General features: G+C 41.8%; 1 protein-coding gene across 1 annotated transcript in view; it reads left to right on the forward strand.

The window, feature by feature from the left end:
* PIKFYVE (phosphoinositide kinase, FYVE-type zinc finger containing) overlaps positions 1 to 16,886 on the forward strand; it is a 62,601-nt gene extending 45,715 nt beyond the window's left edge. Inside the window, exons 25-41 of the mRNA XM_036386572.2 lie at positions 190 to 298; positions 407 to 561; positions 1,075 to 1,165; positions 2,077 to 2,137; positions 2,721 to 2,864; positions 3,038 to 3,158; positions 4,263 to 4,358; positions 5,109 to 5,192; positions 5,669 to 5,757; positions 6,387 to 6,551; positions 7,115 to 7,174; positions 7,600 to 7,776; positions 8,485 to 8,588; positions 8,851 to 8,979; positions 10,291 to 10,552; positions 12,309 to 12,383; positions 13,400 to 16,886. Of these exons, the coding sequence (XP_036242465.2) occupies positions 190 to 298; positions 407 to 561; positions 1,075 to 1,165; positions 2,077 to 2,137; positions 2,721 to 2,864; positions 3,038 to 3,158; positions 4,263 to 4,358; positions 5,109 to 5,192; positions 5,669 to 5,757; positions 6,387 to 6,551; positions 7,115 to 7,174; positions 7,600 to 7,776; positions 8,485 to 8,588; positions 8,851 to 8,979; positions 10,291 to 10,552; positions 12,309 to 12,383; positions 13,400 to 13,515 (2,038 nt within the window). The 3' untranslated portion in view covers positions 13,516 to 16,886. The remainder of the gene's footprint in view (positions 1 to 189; positions 299 to 406; positions 562 to 1,074; positions 1,166 to 2,076; positions 2,138 to 2,720; positions 2,865 to 3,037; positions 3,159 to 4,262; positions 4,359 to 5,108; positions 5,193 to 5,668; positions 5,758 to 6,386; positions 6,552 to 7,114; positions 7,175 to 7,599; positions 7,777 to 8,484; positions 8,589 to 8,850; positions 8,980 to 10,290; positions 10,553 to 12,308; positions 12,384 to 13,399) is intronic.
* The last annotated feature ends 264 nt before the right edge of the window (positions 16,887 to 17,150 follow it).

A 17,150-nucleotide genomic window follows, 5' to 3' on the forward strand; every position in this document is an offset into this window, starting at 1 on the left:
TCCTATTACTAATGAAGTTTTCCCAGCTTTCTCTGTGAATACAGTTGGATAGCTTACTATGCAGGAAGGCTGTCATGTATTGTCTTTTGTATTCTTAAATGCTGAGCTTCAACACATTCAGACTATTCTAAAGAATGTTGAAGAAGCTCCAAGTAGTCACAGCTTGACTCTTTGCATTGCTGTTGGCAGGGTGTCACAAGTGTATCTTGCTGTGGATGATCGCCTTGCCTCTCTGAAAACAGATACCTTCAGCAAAACGAGGGAAGAGAAGATGGAAGACCTCTTTGCCCAAAAGGAGGTAATAGACTGTTTGTACATCAGTGGTCCTTAGGCTAAGTGTGTGGAGGTGCTATTCGGATCTTGTGTTGCCTTGGTGAGATAACACTTACAGTTTTCCTTTTGGCAGATGGAAGAAGGAGAGTTTCGAAACTGGACTGAGAAAATCCAAGCAAGGCTGCTTTCATCATCACTGGACACACCTCAACAGCTGCAATCTGTGTTTGAGTCTCTGATAGCTAAAAAGCAAGGACTCTGTGAGATGCTACAAGCCTGGAATAACAGGTAAGAGGACACATGCTGGAATCATGAGCAACACTGATACAGTGTTGATTCTGGGAGGGAAGAGGTTCAGCTGTAGTTTCTTTCACTATAGAGCAGTTAGTGTATAGAGCTTGTGCTGAATGTGTTCTACTGGTCAACACACAGCTGATCAGTTGGAACAGAAAATCATTTGAGGCAATATGATAAAAGCATTGTGTTGTAGAGTGCAACTTGCATCTGGAGGAGAAATTTTCATTTGAGTAATGGTGGAAGAGATTGGAAGAGGGGAGCATGGGACCTATGGATTGGGTGAAATAGTCTCAGAGCTAAAGAAAATGTGCTGTCTTTGGCCATTTGATACATCTTTGGCATGTGTTAGCAGCAATCTGAGTTTGTTATGCAGAAACTTCATAACTTGTGTCATTCAGAGATAACACCAGTAACCTACCTTTTGATTAATTTTTCTTTGGTGGTGGTGGTTTTCTGTGGGTAGTTTTTGTTTGTTTGTTTTATTTATTTTTTTTTTTGTTTAAGATTGCAGGATCTCTTCCAACAAGAGAAAGGAAGAAAACGTCCATCAGTACCGCCCAGCCCTGGGAGACTGAGACAAGGTGAAGAAAGCAAGGTATGGCTAATAGGCTATAAACCTCTTAAATATTTTTTTTCCCCTGGGGCAGCACAATAGTCTAAGATTGGCTTGAGTTCTCTTTAAACGTTATTAAAGAGATGCTGATTTTCTGTGATGTTTGTGTAGTGTTGATGTGAGCACTGCCATCAGAGAGCTGCAGTCATTGTCTGTGTGCCTAGATAGGAACTGGGCTGTCTCCTTCAACCCTAGATTGTTGCCCATCAGGTGCACTCCTTGTGAAAAAGAAAAGACAAATAATATTGACAAATAATAGAGCAAATGATGCAGGAAGGACTGATAGTGGCTTTTCAGGATATGATGTATCCTGTGGGAACTGACTGAAGGGATGGATAAATGGTTTTGGACTGCTGCCTCAAGAGCTCTGTCCAAGGATACACACCCCAGCATGCTGAACTTCCACCCTCTGGGGAGCTGGAGCTCTGAGGAAATGTCTGGGCTGCAAGGAAGGACAATATAAGCATGATACTGAGAGGCTGAACTTCCAATAGTTCTATGGTAGTGAGGTGCACTAAAAACTCCTGGAGACCCTGGATTTGCTCTGCTGCATGCACAAATGCCCCTTCCACTTAATACCCCTTCCACTTAACATATTTGTTAGGTGCTAAAGCAAACCTTACCTTGATCTAGCAGGAAGGAGGTTCTTAGAGAGGGAGTGTAGCAGCATACACAGGTAACAGACATCATAAGCATCCTGTGAACTTGAGTTGCTTTGTCTTGTCTTTTTTGTATGGTAACAGATACAGTGACGTGCTGTATAAGGGTTGAGGCTGAGAAGTGGGTGGGAGTACTCAGTTTTAATACATCTGCTTTTGTAAGTGCTCCACACAGGAGGAAATAGAGCTGTAAAGAGCTTGGCACCAACGTTGGTGTTTTGTTATTCTGCCTAGATCAGCAGCATGGATGCTTCCCCACGCAATGCTTCTCCAGCGCTGCAAAATGGAGAGAAAGGTCTGTTACTTCTTTTTCATAATATACCAATAGAAGCATGGTGTAGCCATTTTCCTGACATAATATGGGAGCTTTGGTCAAATTTGATAAATCAGAGAAATACCAAATCCCCATCACGTCACATTTGTTTTTTTCTAGTGGTAAGATAGAAGTTGGCCATCTGCTTTTAATATGAAGCTGAATTCCTAGTGACTGGTAACTTGGCCAACAAGAATTTTCCATTGAACTTTAGTTTAAAAAATTTCAGAAACTTTCTAATTAACTGAATAACTACATGGAATTTGGGAAATGCCTTTTGCCTTTTCTGTGATCTGCTTATGGGTGCTGAGAGCTCTTACCTGTGAAGCATACTGGGAGTTTGTGGGAGCTGAAGGTAGTAGCGATTGTAAGAGTACACGTTTTCTGGAGGTGTTACACTGATGAGCTTGCCCAGTCCTTTGGTCTGTGTGGCCTTACCTGCTTTCTAAGTAAAAACTTCCTGAAAGTGGGTGCTAGTTATAGTTTGGGCTGGGAGCAAACAGTATCACTTCTCATAGCCTTGTAAAATTATTTCTTCTCTCCTTAACTGTCCTTGTACTCTCAGAGGATCGTTTCCTGACAACTTTATCAAGTCAGAGCTCCACAGGCTCCACCCACCTACAGCTGCCCACCTCTCCAGAGGTTGCATCGGATCATATGACTGGTGCCAGCACACTCTCTGAACAGGACACAACAAGCAGCTCAGAAGGTATAGTTCAGTTGTGATCTTGTATTCTTTCTCTTGCTTTTCTGTGCCAAGTCCACAAAATCCTTTTAGGAAGTGACAAATAACTGTTAACTCTGTGGTCTGTCGTCATCCTTCTGAATTTACAGCTTAAAATTTGATAATTGTGATGCAGACCTGACATATGTCTTTTCCAGATGTGTTTGATGGACACTCACTGGGATCTACAGACAGCCAAGTGAAGGAGAAGTCTACTATGAAAGCTATTTTGGCTAACTTTTTGCCTGGAAACAACTACAACCCCATTCCCTTTCCCTTGTAAGTACTGCATAATATATATAAAATGTACAAAATCAGCAGCCTTGTCAGATTGCAGGCAGAGCCATGCATGCTTCCTTTGCTCAGTGTATAATTTAAGCTGTTACTTGAGTTTGCCTGAGTTTGTCAAGGTAGGAAGTTTTCTAAGTCCATTCTAGGTGATTGTAGGTTAACCACCTTTCTTATGAGTAATCTGCCCTTGTGTAAAGCCAGTATTAGTTTCCTCCTAGCAGGCATGCCTCCTCAGAGCTCTTGTGGGAGATGAAGGGATGGGGAAGAGGGGAGAAAGGTGCCTTCTAGCTCCATTGTTGCAGGGAGGGAGTGGAAATGCCCTTCCTTAGCAAAGGCTTAACTAAAGCTACATGCCTGCATCTTGTTTTTGCTTCCAGAGCTCTTCCAAGGGTTGGACTCAAATTGGCATTGTCTGAGTGTAGGTCAGGTTCAATGGCTACTGCATGCGCCCTCAAGTGTCCTTCTGGTGTGAAGATGGGCAGGCTGGAAAGTCTTTCAGCTACTTGGTCTGCGTGCTTTGTAGTGTTTCTCGTTTGACATGAGCCTAATGTTTGGCAGCCTGAGTTTAACTTGGGAATCCCACCCCAGTGTAGGAGCACAGGCCTTAGGCTGATGAGGTAAAAGCTAAATGACTGACCCTAGAGATCAGTGGAAAAAAAATCATACAAGAATCCAGGAGGCTTTGGGGAATTTTCAGTGATAAACTGCCTGTTTAGAAAAGAGTCCATGTTTGTCCCCTAAGTTCAGTCTACAGGCTATGCTGCTGGATAGTCAAATCAAACTCAGGCAGGTGTTGGTGCCATTAGAAACAGGGGCTGCTAAACAGAAATAGACTCTTATTCTAACCTAAAGCTGGTCTTCTGATCCAAGCAGCTTGCTTGAAATGCTGATTTCCCTAACACTACCATTTAGAATTAACCACATAGTTATGAATGTGTCTGTTGGGAGAAGCTGATCTGGGGAACTTGGGTTCTATGCTGAGACTTGCAGCTTGTGCTTGGGAGTGCAGTGATGATATCTGTGTTTTGACCAAAACTTCTATTCTTTACACAAATTTTTATGACCTACTAACAGTCTGTTTTTTTCATTTAGTGACCCAGATAAGCACTACTTAATGTATGAGCATGAACGTGTACCTATTGCAGTCTGTGAGAAAGAACCAAGCTCCATCATAGCTTTTGCTCTCAGGTACTGGTGTGATTTGGCTTTTCATCTGAGATACTTTACTTTTGCAGCTTTTGTGTTTGAGGAATATTTAAATTTTGATGATAGGGAACAAGCATGACAGAATTTCTATATTAACCCATGTTAGAGTTTCTGCCAGAGATGGTGTTCTTTCCTCTTACTGCTGAGATAATGAAAGTGCAACTGGTTTTTGGATTTTTTAGTGGAACTCTAGTATGCAAAAATGACTTTAGTTGTGTGGTGTTTCTTTTAATGAGATATTTATCACTAGAGAAAGAAGTGCAACTAAGGTTTGCTTAGCCTCTCCAGCTAGAGGAAGTGCAAGTGAATTGGGGAACAGCTATTAGTATTGATATTCCAGTCTTTTTCTTGCCTATCTTTGGTCATAGCAGCTCTTGTTACTGCTTCAGTAAACCTTTGGGTTTGCATGTCACAAGGCAGCAGATTTTTGAAGAAATGCATTATTAAATTAAAGGCAGCAGATTTTTGAAGAAGTACATTCCTAAATTGTGGGAGGGGGAAAAACAAGGGGATATTTTTCCTGCAGTATTGTCTAGAGCAGCTTCTGTTCTAAGAAAAAAAAAAAGTTCTAATAATAAGAAAAAATAAAGCAGAGGTTTTTCTGCTGTGGTGTTTTGTTTCCTGTGGTTGTCTCTGAACTGAGTCTTTGGGCTGGTATTGCAGAGTTTCCAGGAGAGCACTTAATTATTTTGGGTCTTTCCCTTTCCCTTTCTTTTCTTCTTTCCTCATCAGTTGCAAGGAGTACAGAAATGCCCTGGATGAGTTGTCCAAAGCATCTCTGAAGAGCAGTTCTGAAGAAGGACTACAACCAAACAGGTTACATGCAGGAACTATAGTACATAGAATGAAGACACAGTGATGGTAGTGAATAACCAAAACTAGGATGGGGAAAAACCGTCAAAATATGCCCCTGTTAGGATCTCTGCTTTCTGATGGAATCTGACTCATTCCATGTAACCATCACTTACTTCAGTATGTGAGTTTCCATTTCACATTATAGACCATGCTGGCTCCATCACCTAATCTCTTGGCTGTGTACATGGTAGGAATACTGGGCCTGCTTACTTTGCTGTGGTCATGGATGGAACTTTGCTATGGACCTTGAGAGATATTTTTTAGGAAGACGAAGGAGGACAACTTCGGGGAGTCCCCCACTCTTACACCTTTAAATGGTGTCTTTTTTCCTTTAGTGTTTAGGCAGGGGAGAGAAATAAATGTCCAGGCATAAAGCAGTAGTGTCTTGGGTGGCAGCATTTGCTGGTTCATCACTTCTTTGTTCTTTCTCCTTTCAGCATGTCAGACAGCAAACCCAAGAGCAGCAGCCCCGTCCGCCTGCCTGAGGCTAACATGTGTCCCCTTCGCAGTGCAGAGCCAGAGCAGCGTAAGGCCGTTTTACCAAAATCATCCATGGTGCTCATCTCAGCTCTCTCTTGAGTCCATTTAACTGGATTCTAGTTCATGTGGGGAAGAAAAAGAAGCATTCTGAGTTGAAATTGTGGCTAGTCCTAGTGTCAACTTAATGTAACACTTGAGAGTGATGGGAGTGTGTGGGCTTTTTAGTTTTATGAAGATCTTATGAGATCAACAGTTCTTATGAGAACTATTATGAGATCAAGCTGTCATTCCCTGATTTAATGTTATTATGTAGTGAACCTAGGGTTGTTCTTGAATCTAGCCTGTTCAGTGGGAGATGATGCCCTTCTTTTGGCATTGCTTCTTTAACGAGATGCAGTTAAAATATCTTGAAATGGAGACATGAAGTTCTTACTGTATTAGAGCACTTATTCTTGGTCTGTGTTTTCAAATGTCTTTGCACCCTAGGATGCTACTCAGAACACTGGATCATCCACCCTCATGGACCTTAGTTGCCTGAAGTTGCAAATGAGTTATAGTTTAATGGCATCATTGCTTCACACAGAACAATGAATGTGGAATGTTCATAGGAGTCATGCTGTTATTAAACTGCCTGTGAAATGCCAACACCATCTTTTGTATTCCTTTTCACTGTAGCAAAGAAACCATCTGGTGTTTTGTCTTTCTTCCGTGGCACGGGAGGGAAGAGCCCAGACCTGTCTTCCCAGAAGAAAGAGACCTTACGTGGTGCTGACAGTGCTTACTACCAGGTTGGACAGATGGGCAAGGAGGGAGCAGAAAACCAAGGAGCAGAGGCACAAGGTACAAGACTGCAGAGTTCATCTTCTCTCTTGCCTTGCTACTTCTCCCAAACCTCATTCATCCATATAAGGCCCCAAATGCACTCCTGCTTGTACTTTTTCAGCAGTCCAAGGTTACTCAGCATGCATGGAAAATGAATCATTTGAATATCAAATATTTGTTTTTCCTAAGTAAATGCCTTTTCTTTATAATAAGGGAAACAGGATCTTTCAGATTCAAGCTATAGGGACGTGGAGTAGTCTGATCTTGAATGTCTTTAGATTGAGTTGGCTCTAGTTAAGCAGCCCTTAGTTCTTAGTTTCTCACTTTAGTTCTCATTGTTTTAGCTCATGGAAAATGAATGAAGAGAGAGGCTGGATTTGTGTCCATAAACAGCAGTGCCCTTCTAGCATATGTATTATATTATACAATTATAGCTGTATTTATAATTCCCTGTGTATAGTTCCCACTGTATTCTTGAAAAAAAAATTTTCTTGTAAAGTGAGTTTACAAGTAGTAACTAATGTGGCTTTCTCAGTAATAATAGTGAACAGCCCTGACCAAATGTTCCTTTATGCCTTCAGATGATGGAGATGGAGGAGATGGACAGAAGAAGCAGGTGGTGAATCCCCATGTGGAACTCCGTGAGTAGTTGTAAATAACAACTTAGTTTTAGCACATGCAGTGGAAGTCTTGAAGTTAATGGTTGTTTTTTGATATTTTTCTTGGTATTCTTGGTATCATGAAGGAAAAGCAAATCAAGAAAATAGCAATGCAATTTTTGCTTACTGCAATCAATCTCTTTTGCAAAACTACTCCATAAACTTTTTTTAATTGTTCTTTTGTTTGAACACTTCCCCATGACATATACTATGAGCTTATCTAGAGGGAATTGACTTTCTTATCATTTTCCATTTAAATCTCATTGGTTGAAACTTCTGAATTGCACTAAGCATGAGAGAGATATTTAGCACAGTAATACTCCTCTAGACACAAGTAGAATCTCAGTGTTGTCTTGGGTAGTCAGTGCATGTTGCATGCTGGTATTGAGGAAAACCATTTTTTGCAGAGTTCTCAGATGCGAATGCCAAGTTCTACTGCCGGATTTATTACGCTGGGGAGTTTCACAGGATGCGTGAAGTGATCCTGGGGAGCAGTGAAGAGGATTTCATTCGATCCCTCTCTCACTCCATGCCCTGGCAGGCACGAGGTGGCAAATCTGGAGCTGCGTTCTACGTGACTGAGGGTAAATGCAGCTTCTTCCCCCCTTGTACTTAGGGCTGTTATTTCTGTATGGTGGTGGTTAGTGTGTCATTTGATCCCTGATAACCTCTGTCCAGAGGGCTGCCGATTGTTAAGTGGTCACTGAGAAGGGAAAATCGAGTTGTTCTGGGGTCTTCAATATCAAATTATTTGTCTGTTTGTATGTGCAGGAAAACAAAATAAAGTTCTGTTTTTCAGCAGTAGCAGTTAGGAAGGCCAATTAACCGAAGGGTTGTACTCTCAGGCAGGCTTCAGACAACCAAAACTTGAGTATAATTCAAGGAAAAGTTGTGGTTAAGGAGAGTGGGTCTTATAATCTCATGTGCTATTGTGAATCTAATTTTTTTTTTTTAGAACTTTGGCCATTTCTAGGCTTCTATGTAAAACAAGTACTGAACAAAGTAGTCTGTGCAGTTTCTGTTGGCTATATAGGAAGACTGTATAGCTGAGGTAGACCTAGTGTAGTCAGTCTCTTGTCCATGTTTTACTGGAAGGTAGAAATCCAGGGAGGCTGAAATTCAGAATATGTGAAGTAAAAAGAATCTAGAAATGAACTTCTGAGGGTAAGTATTTAAGAGAATTGTAGTGCTTTAATTTTTTAAACCATTTCAGCTGTGACAATCCTAAAAAATTGTAAATATGCATCACTTATTGTATGTAACCCTGTTGCCTCTGTCTAATGTTAAAACAGATGATAGATTCATCTTGAAGCAAATGCCTCGTCTGGAAGTCCAGTCATTCCTTGACTTTGCTCCACACTACTTCACTTACATCACTAATGCAGTTCAGCAGAAGGTATTAAAAAAAGTGCTTTTTATTTTAGGCAGTGTTCTGGATTTTAAAGACTAGTAGAAGTTTCTATTAACTTTTTTCATTTAAATAAAAGAAAACTTTGGAGGGTGTGAGTTACATTAATAATGGGTTTTTAAGATGTAAAGTGGAAATTATGCTTGGACTTCTGAGCTGTAATACACAGTCAGACAGAACAGTGGTGCTTCTGGTATGGGATTGCTGCTTGTCTCTACACAGATCTTAACCCATGTCTTGTCTTCATTAGAAGCCCACAGCACTGGCTAAAATCCTTGGGGTGTATCGAATCGGTTACAAGAACTCTCAAAACAACACTGAAAAGAAGTTGGATCTGCTTGTCATGGAAAACCTTTTCTATGGCAGGAAAATGGCTCAGGTAAGAGCAAAGTGTTCTGTTCCTTGCAGTGCAGTTGTGACTGGGAGAAAGAGCAGAGTCATTTGTAGCCATCTCGGTGACTTTTAACTTTGCATGTGCTGTTGACCTCTCACACTGCTCAAGGGTGACAGTTTGTGCCTTTTCCTTGTTATGTGATCCTCAGGAGCTTGATGCCTCTCTTGGCTAGTTCAGATAGCTGTTGTGCAGGGTTCAGTCTTCAGAAGTCTTGTTTGTCCCTGTATCTCTGGTGTCTGAGAGAAAGCATTACTAAACTAGTTATGAAAATGTAAAATCTTCTTACAAAACTTTCAGAGGAACTGACTGGAATAACAGAATAATTAGTTTAAAATGAGAGCCTCACTCAGAGAGAGTTACTCTGTAGTGGGGGGAATTAATTATTTTTTTAACCCACTGTTCTTTCTTGGAATCACTTCAGGTGTGGGACAAGATTTTGAGTTCAGCCTTGCTCTTAGTCAAGGAAAGCCATCTTTATCAGGCATTGGAATGAAGATAATAAAATTACTAGGGGGAAATTCTCTTTAAATAGAGATTTGAAACTGAAAAGGAAGTTCAAACAAACATCACTTCTAAACCTAGATAGGATCAGTTCTTTCCACTTTACCTCTCAGTGCCTGACCTAAAACAAGGAATGTTTGTGGGAGGAGGTGGATGGAGGGAATTCTAGATGGATGTAAAAGATGATGTGGGTTTTCTTTTTGCTTGTCTGTTGTTTAAATCATGAGGAGGGCTCAGGCACTACAGAAGAGAAACCCAAACAGACTGTGGACTCTATTCCACAGAAGTTAGTGAAATCTTGACTGGACAGAACTTGAACAACCTTCTCTAGCAGGGAGAAGCAGGAGAAGTCCTTGAAGCAGGACTTTGGACTGGAGAACTCCAGAGATAATTTACAGCCTCATGATGGGTCTGTCATTTGCCTTGCCCGTGTTAACTGGTGCTTCATGCACCACCCACCTCCCTCTTCAGTGGCTTTGCTTTTGTCAGCAATTAACTCTGTAGAAACTGGCTGGAAAACTGAGTTTACCTAAACAATATAAAAAGTAGAGGGACCCTTTTTCTCTTAATTTAGACTAATTATTAGTGAAATAACTTGCCTAAAACTTCTGACTTGCGGTGGCAGAGCTTTCATCCAGGCTTACATGCTATTCTCTACAAAATATTTTTTTGTTAATTGCCTTCCTTCTAAAGAGAAGGAAAGAGTTGTCCAGCTGTGCTGCCTTCTCAAGTGGTAGGTATTGAAGTCTTTAACCCAGAGAAATGAAACAAAGCAGTGCTGTTCTCCATTTGCAGGTGTTTGACCTGAAGGGCTCCCTCCGGAATAGAAATGTTAAAACAGAGACAGGCAAGGAAACCTGTGATGTGGTCCTGCTGGATGAAAACCTTCTGAAGATGGTTCGGGACAACCCTTTGTACATCCGTTCCCATTGCAAAGCTGTGCTGAAGGCCTCCATACACAGCGATTCCCAGTTCCTCTCCAGCCATCTCATCATCGACTATTCCCTGCTGGTGGGGCGTGATGATACCAACAACGAGCTGGTCGTTGGGATCATTGGTATGTTGTATTTTGTTGCTCTCAGATGATGAAATGGTTTCCTTCTGGTTTAGATGTTCATAGTGCTCCCACTAGAGAGATGTGTGTCAGGAAATCTTGTCTTCTCCCTGGTGGAATACCACCCTCAGCTCTTACAGGTATTCAAAGTGGAGGCAGTAAGTCTTCTCTGCAGGTCTCTCATAGGCTCAGATTAGCATTTGCATTGCTATGAGTATAGGCAGGAGGCCTCAAAGGTAGTTTAACCTAGACTTTGACTCCAGTTGAGTTATTTGTATGCTTTTATGTGTTTAATCTGTAAACTTTAGTTTAGTTGTGTTTACATAGGCTTCAATCTTGTGTGGAGGGGCTCTAAGGAGAAACAGTGTTGGTAGGGTTGGAAGAAAGAAGTTAAACATCATGGGATCTCATATAATCATATAGTCTGACCTGGATAATGTGGGTGGCAATGCAGTAATTAATTACCTTACTTGCATCCTCTGACTTGTGACTGGAAAGTAGAGACAGAAAAAGAGATGGTTGAGACAGACAAACTTCTGTAGTATAAAAGACAGAGATGAGGCAATTTTGCAGGATGTGGAATTGACTTGGGAAATGGTCATGAAACCCAGCTCAGAAATGCTTCCAGATGAGCTCTCAAAACAGGAGGTCTGGATTACACTTATTCTGATAAAGCTCAAAAGCCATTTCAGTAACATTTCTTTTTCTAAACTCACAGCTACAAAGCAAGCTCTTGTTTGTTGCAAGTTGTTATTACTTTCTAGATTTGTAGACTCTTGAATATTGGAACAAATAGGATGGGACTACACTGACCATGTGCTTCTACTGTGTGTGTGGTTTTTGTTGCCCTATGTCAAGTCTTATCTGATATATGATATTTAAAGCTACCAGTTCCTTCAGCGTTTAACACAAATATCTGAAGGAACTTGGTGAACACAAATATTGTCAAGAAGAGAGAATATGTCTGCTGTATCAGGCTATCAGAATGTTCTTTAGATGATAACTGGAGAACTTATAAAGTACTCAAGCTAAATTTGTGTTGGACTGGAACTAAGAAATCTTAGCGTGGACTGTGTTTGAATCTGAGGTCAGTATCTTTACCTAGTTTAGATCCTTATGTGATACAGGAAACAAGTAAGTTAGGTCTCTGAAAACTGGTCTGCAAAGCTAAAGCTGCAATAAGGCCCAAATGTTCATGTGCTTGTGACTGAGCATGCCTTCTCTGGAAGGGCTTGGAAACAATTCAGACGTTGTCTTCTTGCTGCCCCCTCTGCCAGTCAGGGTCACTGACTGGTAGGTGATATTTCCAGTCCTCTCTATCATAAAGTGGCAATCCCTTCCATTCTGTTATCAAACCTGCAGGTGGCTGCAGTGATGACAAATGCTGGTTTAAATGGAGGGGTGTCCAAGCCTCAGTCTTCTAGTGGGGTTTCTGGATGAGGGTGAGTGAAGTGACCCTTGTAAATGAGCCCTTGACATTCTAACGTGGATAAAGACAGATGTGCTTGGGCAGCCTGTTCTTGTGGAGACAGGAAGAGTTGATTGTGATCTTGCTGGACTTTTGAAAGACTGTATTCACCCTACACAAAATAATACAGAAAATGAGGCAACTGGTAGGGAAAACACTGAAGCTCTGACTATAAAGCACTGATGCTTTTCTGCCCTCTTTGGGGGAAAATAGATACATTTTAAAACAGTGTTACTTGGATTAAAACAAGTAAAACATATTTGTGTGTGGACTTTTTTTTTATTGTAACAGATTATATTCGTACTTTTACCTGGGACAAAAAGCTTGAAATGGTGGTAAAGTCAACTGGCATCTTGGGAGGACAAGGTAAGTCCAGACTGAAAGCAAAGATTTTGATCATGTTCATTCATGTTCATGTTTTTGTTCATGTTCATTTCCTTGTTACATGGAAGCTTTCTATAACACTGCTAAAGTCACAACTTCCCCACAATGCAAATTTGTGACAGATTAAGTTGTTGAGAACAGAGGAAGGAATAATAGAATACCAGGTTGGAAGGGACCTCAAGAGCTATCTGATCCAACCTTTCTTGACAAAAGCACAGTCTATACAAGATGGCTTAATACCCTGTGCAGCTGAATCTTAAATCCCCTCTGTTGGGGAATCCATCCTTTCACTGGCAAGACTATTCCAGTGGCTGGTTGTTCTCATTGAGGAAAATGTTCCTCTTATGTCTATCTGGACTCTGCCCAGGAATAACATATATCCATTACCCCTCATCTTTTCCATGTGGCTCCTTGTAAAATGAGTCTCCATCTCCTTTTTAGCCACCCTCTAAATACTGGAACGTGATGATATGGTCTCCTCTAAGCAGCCTTTTTTCCAAGGCTGAGCAAACCCAGTTCTCTCAGCATTTCCTCATATGGCAGGCTTCCCAGTCCTTGGATCATCTCTCTGACCCTTCTCTGGACCCTCTTCAGCCTGTCCACATTTTTTTTTTAATATAGCAGGGACCAAAACTGAGTCCAGTATTCCAGGTATGGCCTGGAAGTAGCACCTTCCAGGTGGAAGATAATGCTGGACTGGGGATAATGACTTCTGTCCTTCTGTCTCTCTGCTGGTGATGTCCTTCCTGCTGGCTTTCTTTGCTGCAGCAGCACTGTTCACTCCCACTGAGCTGCTTGTCCACCAGGATCCTAAGGTCTCTTTGACAGAGCTGCTCCCCAGGGAGATCCCAGTCTGTGCTCCTGCATTATATTTTCCCAGGTGCAAAACCTTATGCTTGTTTGTTGTTGAACTTTATAAGGTGTAATCTCATGTGACATCTGTCTGTTCTGCAGTATCTTTAGCCCATTTCTAACTGCTCTTGGCTCTTACACATTAGGTAAGATGCCCACTGTGGTCTCTCCAGAGCTGTACCGGACCAGGTTTTGTGAAGCTATGGACAAGTATTTCCTGATGGTGCCAGACCATTGGACAGGACTGGGCCTGAATTGCTGACCTAAAGCCCATATTGGGAAAGCACAAGAGGACAATGACATTATAGGCCACTCTCTTCCAGCAGTCTGTCCAGCAGCAAGAGGATTGCAGTTCCATGTCTACACTGACCATGGGCATCATGTTGCAGAGTGTGAAATCTGCTTGCACTTTAATCCCCTCTTGGAGGATAACAAGCAAACCTGCCTCAGTAAGGATCTAAACTGTAAGGTACCACTGAACAGCACTGATAAGTGATATCCCTGCTGTCAGTAGGGAAGGTGATGCTATCTCCTTCTAAGTACTGGACTGACATTCTATCCAGATCCTGATGGTGAAGAAGTACACGATCTCTGGAAGTCTTGCACTGCCAAAATGGTGTTGAATACATGCAGCTCATGTTTCTGTAGTGGATACTTGGTACTGAAAATGTGAAATAAACTCCCCAAACGTGGATGGGGGAGAGAAGAATGAAGTTAATTAATGAGTTCTGCTATTGTTACAAGGTCTGTAATTGACCTGTTTAGGATCCATTAATAACTTGTGCTGTTTATGCTCCATAGTTTTAATTCTTACTAGGTTCTGTAAACAGTATTTTTTTAAGGAAGCTCCACATCTATAATGCCCTATGACTCCATCTTTTAAGTTATGTTACTGCAGTACAGCTCTGGTTTATCTGTCATAATTGCACTTTAGCTGAATCCCCTAAAATGGATTGTCAGTCATCAGTATACTGCAAAACTCAAAACATATCCCTTCACTCCTAAACAGTACTTTGATCTGAATGTTGCTCAAATTCCTGGAAACAGGTAACTAACATACCCTTTAATTTAACAAGACTTGATTGATTATAGTTATGAAGCAGATTAACCCTTTCCTTAGTAAAGGTAGTGAGTTGCTAGACAAAGTGAATACTGTAACTTTCTTCTTAATGCAACTATCATTCCTGGCAGATCACTTCAAATCCATTTCAGTTTCCCTTTACTTTCAAGCAATGCAATTACCTCATGGTGAAATTTTGCCAGGAGAATGTTTTTCTTGCATTCATGTCATGATTTTTTTTTGGTCACGGAGATGAATGTAGTTGTTGTTTTCTGTAAAAAGGAAAACCTGAACTAACAGGTATCTTGTATGATGCATAAGATGTGCAGAGATCTGTGAGTCTCTGTATCATTACAATAAGCATTTCTTTCCATTTAAAAAAAAACTTTACTCATTTTTGAGGTGATGAGTTTACTTTTTCGTTTCATTATAATACAGGCCAGTAAATAACAGGAGTTTTAATGAGTTTGAAAGGCAAGAATACTGTCCTTTGACTTCCAGTCTCTGATGGAAGAACATCAAATGAACATGGAATCTGGGACAGGATAGCTCTTAGTGATCACTTGCTCATTCTAACCAGTTGCCTCATAATGCCCTCATCAGTGTAACTATGGATTGAAACGTGCATTTTGTTCAGTTCTCCTGTGTTCAGTATTTTTTTCTGCAGCAGATGGTGGTGGCTGTTTTGGAGTGACCAGCAGTAGGCAGCACTGAGAAAGGAAAAGGCCAGCAGTGAGAATTGAGCTATTTGCTCCAAAACCAACCAGTGCAGCTCTTGTCTGAGCTGCCAGGATGCAACAGTAATTTGTGTTCGAAGGAGCCTTCCCCACCCTATTGCAACACTGTACTAGAGGATGAGCAAAGATGCTGGCCTTGAAGCAGCAGAAAAGCAAGTGTACTGATTTCCTCAGTGCAATGTGAGAATTGTTTCTGGGGGTGCACTGTTGAAGGCTGCAGTGATATGTGCTGTGGAAAGAGGACACGGTACTCCTTGCTTCAGTCCAACACAGCACATCAGGCACAGCTGATTGCCTCTGGGATGCATCTTGCCTCTTTTGTTGAAATGTTCTCCCAGTTTGCCTGGTTGTGTGTGTGGCCTTGTCTAATGAGGGCAACCAGTCCATCAGCTCCGGGCTACTCCCACTTCTGTGGCCTCTACCTACTGTCTTGGTTCATCACTGTGAAAGAACCTGCCATGCAGCCTATGGTCCAGTCTCAGTTAAAGTTTACATGTGTTCTCCTCCTTCCCTTAAAGTTTACAGACAAAACTTGACTGTCCTGGCCAGCTAAGGTGACCCAACAGCAGCTAATTATGTTGTCTTCCACCTTGGTCAGTATGTGGATTGGTGGATGGAGCATGAGCGTGGGCATGGCACCTGCTCTAGGCTGATGTGGTGTGCTAGCCCAGTCTGTTCTGTCACCAGTAACCCTCATCTTATCCTGGGATATGTGGCTGCTCTGTGCTGCTTGTCTGCCAGAGTCCTGAGCAGATGGCTGTAAGCAGCTTCATCATCTGACAGTGGCTGCTACTCCTCTGAACGTGACAGCACGAGGCCCTCAGCACTGCAGAAGGGAGAGAGAAGCTTCCACTGTTCTGCAGCCTGTGAACAAAGCCAGAGACGTGAATGGTCATGGCCCAACTTCTTGGGCTGAAGTTACAGCAGTTGGAGAGATTTTTAGGAATGATCTTGAGCTGGTATCAACAGTTAATTTTTGGCCAGGATGTGGCTGATAGACTAGTCCTGATTAGACTGGAGTATAAACTACTGGTCATGAGTATCACAGTAGCTGCAGTATCAGCTGGAGTTGGGTCATCTTGGATGTCCTGTGGTATAAAGCTGTAAGCATTTCTAGTCCAAATCCCTGCAGCTGGATGGGTCTCCTCAAATGTTCCATTTTCAGTATGATAGTTGTCCTGACATTTCAATTACTACTAAGCTTAATTTTCTCAGAAGGAGAGCAGTACTTAATGCAGAACAAATCTTTGAGAGCTGCTTGGGAGGCTGTGTTCAGTCTGTGTCCCTGTAGAATTCCTAAGGATGAACCCTTTGGTCAGAGCTTATTTCTTTGTTTATAACACAGGTTTAGCATATGCGTAAGTAAATCCCAGTTGCAAATATGAAGACTGAATTTCTTCAGAGCTACACTGACTCTTCTGTTGTTTTGATCTGAGGCCTTGAGACAAATGTCTAAGTCTTGTCCAAGTCAGAAGCAATGACTGAGTCAGCATGTGGACAGCAGAATGCCTTCTAGCGGCCCAGGGATGCATTCTGTCCCCAAAAAGCACATGAGGGACTCTTGCTGGTAGAGCAGTTCTAGTGGGCTCAGGGGAGTTACCTGTGGAGTCTCCTCTGTGAGAATGACCAAAACCAAATGAATTGCTCACTAGCTGGTGGCCAGACTAGTCATTCTTCAAAGCACTTAATGTGCTATATTGTATGCATTTCTATTCTAACTTGGTTCAGCTGTATTTTATAAAATTGATGTACTAAACTATTTGAGAATAATTGCCTTGGCTACTTGGATAATCAAAATGTAATGTATATAGATACAAATAAAGTGACTAAAGTATACTTGAGTCTGTTCCATGTGTGGAGCAGTTGGGTTTCATTGCACCCCATTTATCTCGATCAGAGGCAAGGCCACTGCTCACTGTGCAGGGACTGCTGTGCTGGAGAGTGCCAGCTTTGTGTGCAGTGTAAAATGCCTGTCCTGTCTCTGTACCTCACAGCTTGTCTCCTGTGATGCAGCAGCACCTCTGGGCAGCTCCCCAGGGCAGTGGCAGTAGAATGTACAAATAACCTTTTACACAGTTCTATCTTCCCTGCAGCTGCTGT

Source organism: Molothrus ater, chromosome 7 (assembly GCF_012460135.2).
Source record: "Molothrus ater isolate BHLD 08-10-18 breed brown headed cowbird chromosome 7, BPBGC_Mater_1.1, whole genome shotgun sequence".
NCBI classification, from domain to species: Eukaryota; Metazoa; Chordata; class Aves; order Passeriformes; family Icteridae; genus Molothrus; species Molothrus ater.